This window comes from Caloenas nicobarica, chromosome 8 (assembly GCF_036013445.1).
Source record: "Caloenas nicobarica isolate bCalNic1 chromosome 8, bCalNic1.hap1, whole genome shotgun sequence".
Lineage (NCBI taxonomy): Eukaryota > Metazoa > Chordata > Aves > Columbiformes > Columbidae > Caloenas > Caloenas nicobarica.
Genome location: NC_088252.1, coordinates 2,439,586 through 2,449,180, shown reverse-complemented (window position 1 = coordinate 2,449,180; position 9,595 = coordinate 2,439,586). Strand labels below are relative to the sequence as shown.

General features: G+C 62.1%; 1 protein-coding gene across 1 annotated transcript in view; it reads left to right on the top strand.

Moving 5' to 3' along the window:
- The first annotated feature begins 1,478 nt into the window (after positions 1–1,478).
- LOC135991267 (diacylglycerol kinase gamma-like) overlaps positions 1,479–9,595 on the top strand; it is a 29,837-nt gene continuing 21,720 nt past the window's right edge. The window contains exons 1-2 of the mRNA XM_065639702.1: positions 1,479–1,551; positions 7,364–7,625. Coding sequence (XP_065495774.1) covers positions 7,559–7,625 — 67 coding nt within the window. The 5' untranslated portion in view covers positions 1,479–1,551; positions 7,364–7,558. The remainder of the gene's footprint in view (positions 1,552–7,363; positions 7,626–9,595) is intronic.

Here is a 9,595-nt window from a genome sequence, read left to right as displayed (position 1 = left end):
CCACCTCCCTGCGGAAATAACTCCTTGAGATGGAGGAGAAGTGATCTGGAGCCATGGGACAGGATGAGGACAGGGCTGGGACACTTGTCTGAGGGGAGAGGAGAGGTGACCCGCTCTGGCTGGGTGTTGGCACAGGTTACAGCTCCTGTCAGCACGGGCAGGAGCGGGGGAGCTCAGGACCCTCTTTCCACCGCTCCGCAAGGCGAAATGACTCTGTGCTTCACTACAGCCCTTCACTGAGGTGGGTCTGAAGGGATGCTCCTCTTATCCGGGCACAGATGGCACGAATGCCACCATCTCCACTAGAACTGGTGTGACTCTGGGGACCGTGGCATCCTCAGCATCCCAGCCCAGAGCCCCCACCCGTCTCTGTGGGGTCCCAGTGGGGCTGGGACTGGAGAGATCCCAGGCACGGAGCAGGAACATCATACGGGACCAGCACGCAGAGCACATCTATAGCTGTGGATTCTGCTCCTCTCTGCCTGTTTCTCTAAAGAAAGTTCAGTCTCAGCTGTCAGTCCCCTTCTCCTGCGTTTTTTGAAGTTGGAGAACTACGTACACGGATGGCGCCTCTAATTAATATAAATATAGCAAAACATAAATAACAGACATGCCTGAAATAGTGTCACCCCCGAGAAAGCAGGCACACGCGTCATGGAAAGAAAATAAAAATGCTTTTTATCTGTTTTGGCATTTTTTTATTTGTTTGTTTTCGGTGCTTTGTTCCGTTCCTTAGGAAAGAGCAACCTTTGCCATGGGTGAAACTGCTCAAAAGCAGGAGAGACCGAGGTGCGGGAGGGTAAAAAAACCCAGGGAAGAGAGAGGGATGGGGAGAGGGATGGGGACGGGGATGGGGACGGGAATGGGGACGGGGATGGGGAGAGGGATGCGGACGGGGATGGGGACGGGGATGGGGATGGGGACGGGGAGAGGGATGAGGACGGGGATGGGGATGGGGACGGGGAGAGGGATGCGGACGGGGATGGGGACGGGGATGAGGACGGGGATGGGGACGGGGATGGGGAGAGGGATGCGGACGGGGATGGAGATGGGGACGGGGATGGGGCTGGGGAGCGGCGGGGCTGCGGGACACGCTGCGAGGCCGGTGCGAGATGGGGAAACTCCTGCCGCGATGGATGGGGGTAGGAATTAATAATAATTCATAATAAATGACTTCTATAATGGAAACGCGGCTCCCGGGTCCTCCCCCAGCTCGGCTGCTCCCCGCCACGGCGCTTCCCGGCGTTGCCCCGGGCCCGGGGAGGGGCGGGGGCGCGGTCGGGGCCGCCGGGCTCTTCCCTTCAACTCCTCCTCCTCCTCTTCTTCCTCCTCCTCCTCCTCCTCCTCCCTGCCGGCCGCCGGTGCCGGCGGAGGCGGGCGGAGCGGAGCGGTGGGGCTGGGCCCGTTCGCATCCCCCCGGCTCCGCCTCGCCGGGGAGCGGGGACCTGCCCAGCGACACCGGCAACTGGCAGCCCCGGAGCCGCCAGCGGAGCCGCCAGCGGAGCCGCCCGGCCGGTCCCGCCGCCGATGGCACCGCGCCGCCGCCTCCAAGTAAGGGGACAGCGGCGGGGGGTGGACACGGGGCTGCGACAAGGGGTTGGGGACCGGGGACCCGCCGTGGGGAGAATCCCCCGAGCCACCGGGACCGCCACCTCCTGCCCCGGCCAGCACCGGCCGGGCGAGCCGCGCCACCCCCGTCCCGTGCCCCACACGGTGCCCCCCGGGCCGGTCCCCACCCCTGTCCCCGCTTCGGGCAGCGTTTGGGGAGCGGGGATGTGCGAGCAAGGAGCGGGACAGTGCGGTGCGGGGGGCCCCGGGTGGCCGGGTGGGGGGCTCGGCCCCTGGGAAATGCTGCCCTCAGGGTGGGGAGGGACAGGGCAGCACCCCCATGGCCCCCCGGCGGGGAGAAGATGGTTGCCAGCGAGCCTTGAGCCCAGCCCGACGGGCTCCCGTGATCTTCGCTGGTGTCTCAGCGTGCGTCAGTTCTCAGCTGTGCTATAAAACCACATGCCCTTTGGATGGGCAGGGAACCAGCCCCAGTCAGCCGCTCCCCAGCGTTGTCAGGCCGGAAAAGCTCGTCAGTGTCTTTCTTCTTAAGTAAAAATCGCTGGGGCAGTTTTCTCGGGGGGCAGGAGGACCGAGGAGGCGTTCGGCATGCCTGGCCTGCGGAAGGAGGCTGTCTGCAACTTGTTCTTCGGGTTGTTTCAGGGGATGAAAGGGGAGAAGAACATATTTCGGAGCACCTGGAAAGCAGTGTTATCCACACAAGGTGCAGTTAACCCGGGGGATTCTTTGCCACAAGATTCCCGCGGGGAGAGAGCTGGGGCTTCCCTGCGCCGGCAGCGGGAAGCCCTGGGTTCGTAGGTGTGAGGTGATGGAGCTGGCAGCCCGGGGAGGATCCCCAGGAGGATGCAGCCCCCGGGCTCCGGGGCCAGCTGCTGCCTCCCGCACAGCGTGGGAAGGGGCTTTTCTCTGAGACAAGCTCTGGTCTGGCTGGGACCTGCAGGGGAGGTGGCGAGGGGACGGGTCTCCCTCAAATCCCAGCTCAGATCCAGTCTGCTCCGTACTCAGCCAGAAAAATTATTCTCTAAAAAGGCAAAAGTAGTAAGTTGGGAAGTTGTCGGTGTCCCCAGGGTGTGAGCTGAGCTGTGCTGGCCCTGGCAGGCTGACGGGGGTGCTGAGCTTGCGGGGGGGCTGTGCTGGGTCCCTGCTGTCCCCGAGCTCTCCCGGCTGGGAGTCGGTACGTCCGCAGCCTGACCTGGGGGCCGAGGGCCGTCCGTGGCCACCGTCCTCTTCCCGTGTCGCTGCCCAGCTGCACAGGAGAAAGCACCCGCCGCGCGGGAGCTGGTCGTGGTGGTGGCAGATGGCTCTTGTCCCCAGCTTTGCTGGTTGGAGAGAGGGAAGCAGCTCTTAGCAAAACGCTGCTCGCTTGCTTACGAGCTGGGTGCGGAGGCCCGCCAAGGTGCTCCCGGCAGATGTGTGTGTGCAGGGTTTGTTTGGGGTTGCACACCAACGACGGCCGCTGTGTTTGCTCGAGCGCGGCCGAAGGCAGGGGAGCGGGCAGGCAGCACAACGCGCCGAAAAGCAGCTGCTCCAGGTGGGGAGGAACAACTTGTCCTCCCATGAGAGGTGGCCAGTGGGCACAGGGTCACGGGCAGCTGCCTGCCCGGGTGCTCCGGTCCCCCCTGCAGCATGTTTCATTGCTTCGGTGCCTCAGGGTGCTCAGCACCCAAAGTAGAGTTGGCACAAGGTACCCAGGCAGCCTGCCTGGCTCTGGGTGGGTGGGTGGGCAAAGGGCTGGGGGACTGTGTAGAGAGCAACAGGCAAGGAGAATGGAAAAAGCAGATCCCGAGTGTCCTCTCAGGCTGGCAAAATGCAGAAAAGCGCGTTCTCCTGTCATTGCAGAAAATAGTTTGAGCGTGACTTGGTTGGGGTTTGTTTGCTGCAGTGGGACAGGAGGGATTTACACTCCACCCACCGCCTCAGGGGCCTCTCCCCAGCCCAACACAAAAATAGGCTGATCTTTCCAAAAGATGGGGCAGGCGGGCTGGAAAATGCTATTCCTGTAGGGACCCACCGTGTTTCTAGCCTGGGAGAAGATGTTGCGAGCGCCTGTGGCTTTTAGCAAGCCCAGCCAGGGCTGCGGGGAACAGCCCGGTGCCGTACCCCATTGCCCCCGCATGTCCAAGCGTGCAAACCCACAGCAGGAGCTTTCCCTCCTCACACCATCCCCTGAAGCCCGAGGAACCAACGTTTTTCCTTCCCAAAGGGCATCTGAAGCAGAAATCTCCTGCGGATGGTGCGTGTGCTTGCAGCCCCTGCGGAGCCGGGCGAAGGCTGGGAGGATGCGCTCCCACCGCCCGTGGTTGTTCTGCCGCAGCTTGGGCAGAACGAGGTCTCCATCACCAGCTCTGGTCCCAGGGAGGGCAGATGGGTGCTGGAGGAGCCACCCCCCAAAGCCACGGTGAGCCCCGTGGGGCCTCGGTCCTCGGCTGTGCCGGGTAGCTGAGGGATGGCTGGGAGGCCGGTGGGCAGGAGTGGTGGTTGGAAAAACAACTCCTCTGCCCTTCCAGGGCTGCTCCCAGGAGCCGCCCAGCCCCGGGCACTGGGGGTGTCCGTGAGCAGCCCTTTCTCCTGGGTCCCGGGCATGCCCGCTGCCCACGGCTTGGCCCCGCTGCCGCGGCCTCCCCGCGCCCTGCTCGCCCGCGGGGACTGGCCCATCGCCAGCTTCAGCCTGGCATCTCCCTTGTCGACGTGTTTCAGGCCCTACATGGCTCCCCCCGAGCTGCGCCTTTGCCCGGCGATGCTCCCCACGGTGCCTCCTGCATCAGCCCTCACCCGGCCCAGGAGCTGGCGGGATGCTCCATGTGGGGGCTTCCCCAGGGCTCTGGCACCAGCTAATTCCCTGGGAGGCTTTGGGAGGCGCTCAGAGCCCTCCTGGCTCCCCCTCTCCATCCTTCCCCAGCCACTCCAGCGCCCTGAGTCACAGGCAGAATGGCAAAGCCCACGCGCGCGGCTGGCGGGCACGGGGCGAGGAGGGGGAGAGGGGCCGCATCCCAGTAAGCGCTTTCAGGCAGGGTAATCCGGTGTTATTTGTAACACTAGTAGGGGAGCTATTTATAGAGGGAGGCAAATTTGATTTAATAGAACATAATTTGCCGCTGACAATTCAGATGCTGGCCAAACGAGCAGCAGCTGGATTCCTAAGGAGGCTTTTTCCTGCCCTTCCTGAAATCCAAGGCTAACGTGCCAGAAGTGGCATTTGTTATTGCAATTGCTGGGGGAAAGCCCCTTGGGATGGCCAAATAAGCTCTGCTTTGCTTTCCTGCTATTGCTTCATGCAGTCCCATAACCTGCTGGGGGATATTTTTGCTGCCGTCCATTGCAGGAGGGCTCAGTGCACCCCAGCTCCTTCAGGCAGCTGGAGCAAGCCAGGTCCCCCCTCACCTTTTCTTCTGCAGGCCAAGCTAGCTCTGCTCTCTCAGCCTTTCCTTCTATAAATGTATAAAAGTAGGATAAAAAATAGGTTCTGGTCAAAGGTCAAACGAAGCAGCTCCTTTGCCAGGAAAGAGAAACCCTGTGTGCAGTTCTGGAGGGTTTCTTACAGACCGAGTTCTGGAACAGCCCGGAGATACCTCGGGACAAACCCTTCATCCCGGAAAGGTGCAAACACTGTATTCTCGCTTGTCCTTTCCCTAAGATGAAGATCCCCAGAAAACCGATGCCAGTGTAGGAAGACATAGGGTAGGGTTGTTTTCCAGCCCCAAAACTGCTGTGTCCAGCCTGTCCCCAGTTGATGACATGGGGACAAAGAGCTCCTGGGATCGCTGAGGGATGGAGGCGAGTTGCCAGGGGGCTGGCAGGACCTTGGCGAGGGTGTGGAGGTGATATTTCCCTCAGGGTTGTCTGCTCTCCCCGCACAAGTGCCCCAAGGACAGAGCAGTGCGGGCAGGTGGCATTGCCACCCCCAGCCCTGGAGCAGCTGTCCTCCGCCACCCCGGGCAGGGTCATCTTGAGGGGGTCCCCAAGGCACCGGCAGCCTCACAGGTGCGTTGTGCTGCAGCCGAGCAGCCCCAGGCCGTGGGACGGGCTGTGTCCCCAGGGCTGTCCCTGCTGGCAGAGGGGCAGGAGAGCCGATGGCGAGAGGGACAGGAGCTTCTCTGGGCAGCTCTCAGGCAGCATCCTCGGGCAGCGGCATCCCCGGCAGGGCACGGCTTTATAGAATTACAGAAGGGTTTGGATTGAAGGGACCTGCCCAGCTCCCCCAGTGCCTCCCCTGCCGTGAGCAGGGACATCTGCACCAGCTCAGGTTGCTCAGAGCCCCGTCCAGCCTGGCCTGGGGTGTCTCCAGGGATGGTTCAGCCACCACCTCTCTGGCCAGCCTGGGCCAGGCTCTCACCACCCTCAGGGCCAACAATTCCTTCCTCACGTCCAGCCTGAATCTCCCCTCTAGTTTAAAACCATTGTCCCTTGTCTTATCACAACAGGCCCTGCTCAAAGGTCTGTCCCCATCTTCCTTATGGGCCCCTTTTAAGTTGGAAAGGCTGCAATAAGGTCTCCCCGGAGCTTCTCTTCTCCAGCTGAACCCCCCAACTCTCTCAGCCTGTCCTCCCAGCAGAGCTGTTCCAGCCTCGGATCATTTCTGGGGCTCCTCTGGCCCCTCTCCAGCAGGTCCATGTGTGTCCTGTGCTGAGGACCCAGAGCTGGACCAGCACTGCAGAGGAGCTGCCCCTGTGCAGCTGGGCTGGAGAAGGTCTATCCAGAGACGGGCTGGGGGGAAATCCTGAAGATGGGGGTGACGTGCCTGCCCCTGCTGCACCCCGTGTGTGACTGTCCCTAGGGACACCGTCTGGGGTCGGTGTGGCACATGGGGCTCAGCAGCTCGCCGAAATGACTTAATCAAATTGCCTTTTCCCACGAATGACAAGGTGCTGTGGGCAGCACAGCCAGCCAGCCGCAGGGGTGAGGGTGCTCCCCAGGCATCTCCCCAAATCACGTAGCCCTTCCCAGCTCGCCCGTGCTCCACTTCCCCCAGCCCTCCAGCTCAGGCTGCTGGAAACAGGGAGCCAACAGTTAGCAGAGAGACGGCCTTAAAATCAAAACCAAATTGCTCTCACCTGCTCCTTGCAGAACAACCTCCTTGGGATGCTGCCCTTTCCCCTCATGATGGTTAAGTGAAAAAGCTAATGAATTTTGAAGCCAGCAAATGGATGGGCTGGAGAGGGCCGCTCGCTTGGAGGCCCTCCGACACTTCCCCTGTGGCGCAGGTTTTCCCCTCTCGCCCAATTTTGAATGTAGATTTTCATTTATGACGATTCTCGGCGGTGGAGCCAGCTAAAGGTCACCACCAGCTCTGGAGATGGAGGCGTGAGCTGGGAGTTTCCACTCATTCGGATCCCCTGCCTCCAGGCACGGCTTCTTCTCTAATTAATTGTGTCCTTCCTTCTGCTCCTGTCTGCTGGGTTCCCCTGGAAAACAATGGGGGTAAATAGGATGACAAGCTCCTTTCCCTCCCTGCGGCGTTTCTCTTGCCTCCGTGGAGCCTCATCCTCTGGCTGCCGAGAGCCGCGGCCGTTGCGGCCGGCACAGGGGCTGCCCCAGGGATGGTCACACAGCGAGGGGCTCTCTGTTCCTCCTTGCTCTCACCTCTCTTTCTGCCAGCCCCCTGGCCCCCCACATCTGCGGCAGGGGCTCTCCCCGGCTGGGAAAGCGCTTGTGCACCCCATTTCTCAGCTGGTGCACCCCCTGCGCCAGCCCCGGTGACCACCAGTGCCGCAGCCGTGGCTGGGCAGCCTGTGCGGGCAGGAACCTGCTGCGGGCAGGGCGCTGCTGACCCCCTCCCTTCTTTCTATCCCCGCTCTAGGGAGGAAGGTGCTGAGCGGCTGCTGCGGGGTTGGCTGCCCAGGGGCTCAGCAGGAGGATGCCAGCCTGCCCAGAGCCCCCCGTGCCCCTTGCCGTGCCGATGTGACCAACAGCCGAGCGGGATCTGTGGTGCCCAGCCCGGCACGGGGAGCTCAGCGGCTCGTGGCCCCCCGACGCGGGCCCTTGCCACCCGAAGATGAGCGATGGCGGGTGGATCTCGCTCAGCCCCGCCGAGTTCGCCCAGCTCCAGCAGTACACAGACTGTGAGTACCCTGTGCACCGCCCCGGGACAGGGAGGGGATTTTAAAAGTCCTGTTGACCTGTGCTGGACTGGTGTCCTACATGTCCTTGGTGTCCTCCTAGAGAACGAGATGATTTCTTAGGTTTTGGATGGAGAGGCTGGGAAGGTCCCTGACCCCCAGCACTGGCTGGTGGGGGATGGCAGAGGGGTCCCTGTGCCCACATCCCCAGGAGGATTTTGCTGCTTTGGGGGACGCACACGTGAGCACGGCTCGGTCCCTCTGAGGGCGGCCGGCTCCCACGTTCATTAGCAAAGTGAAATGCCAGTGAGCAAAGCAGACTGGCTTTTCCTAAACACGCCGAGCTGCTCCACCGCTCGCCTCGGGTTGCCAACAACCCTCCGCGGTAATTTTACTTAGTGCTTTTGCAGAGCGATTCTCTCCTGCAGCTCCTGGCGAGGAGAGGAGGATGGTGGCGGGTGCTGCGGGGTCCTGGGGCTGCGAGCAGCTGGAGAGGGAGCCCAGGGGCCCAAAACCAGGTCCTCGATGTCCGGCCTGCTGGAGAGCCGGCGTGCTGGTCGTGCCAGGTGATGGAGAAGTGGTGCAGCCCAGGCGGGTGCTGAGAGCAGGGCAGGACAGCCCAGCCGGGCCTGTGGGACAAGGGGATAAGCGTCTTAAAGTCATTGCTCTGCTGGGTGGTGTGGCCCCAGGGCGGGCATGCTCCTGCGGCTGCAACAGGACCGGGGGGCAAAGGGGACCCCGTGAGCCCCCCGGGGCCGCTGCGCTTTGTAGGGATGAGGTGAAGCGGGTGAGGGCTGTCAGCGCGGCGGGGTCCCGATGCCCACCGCTGCCTGCCTCCCGCCAGCAGGGCTGCGGGCAGAGGGCTGCGCGCAGCGGCGCTGTCTGCGCCTCGTCCTGCCTCTCTGGAGAACGCTCTGCTTTCTTGAGCCGCAAACCATAAAACACCATCTGTAATGCCGAGCTCAGAACGCAGACAGCGCCTTCGTTTCATTAGAGTGGGGTGAGCGAGGCTGCAGCGCAAGCAGCTGCCTCCTCCCCGGAGGGTGGGCAGCCCCTGCCTGGGAGTCAGGCCTGGGGGGTCCTCCTGTAACTCCTCCCCAGCCTGGGGCCAGGAAGCCCCTCCTCGAGTGCATGCTGGCCCCACATTGTGCTCTGTGACCCCTAAACCTGTCCCAGCTGTCCCGGACAGCCGTGGTCCAGCGCTGAGCCCCATCCCGAGCCTCCCCCCACAGACAGCTGTGGGGAGCAGGAGCCAGCACAACCCCCAGCTTAGAGAGAAGAATTTGGCCATTTTTTACAGGGCTGGTGTGTCCGAGAGCCTTTTAAATGGACGTGCCCAGAGATATGTGTCTGAAGGTTAGGGCTGAACATGCCCTCCTCTGATCTTTTTCTCTGTTTTTCCCTTACTTCTCAATTCCGGAAGGACCAGTGTCCCTCCAGACACTCCACCCCTGAGGACACACCGCCATGGAAACTTACAGGCCATATACTATTTGTGTGGAAGTTTGCGCAGAGCAATACCCTCCTCATTCTCCCTCCTGGCACCTCCTGGAGATGCCGATGGGCAGCCCGGGCTCCAGGGACGGCTGGGGCTGCTGCGGGGGTGCCCAAGGGCAGGGACAGCCACCCAGAGCCCGTGGGGTAGGCCAGACAGGGACAGCTTTGTCCTCACATCATAGAATCATTCCGGTTGGAAGAGACCCTCAGGATCATCAAGTCCAACCATAACCTAAGTTTAGCACTCAACCATGTCCCTGAGAACCTCATGTCCGTCTGTCCAACCCCTCCAGGGATGGTGACTCCAGCACTGCCCTGGGCAGCCTGTTCCAATGCCCCACAGCCCTTTGGGGAAGAAATTGTTCCCCACATCCAACCTCAACCTCCCCTGGCGCAACTTGAGGCCGTTTCCTCTGGTCCTGGCGCTTGTTCCTGGGGAGCAGAGCCCGACCCCCCTGGCTCCAAGCTCCTTTCGG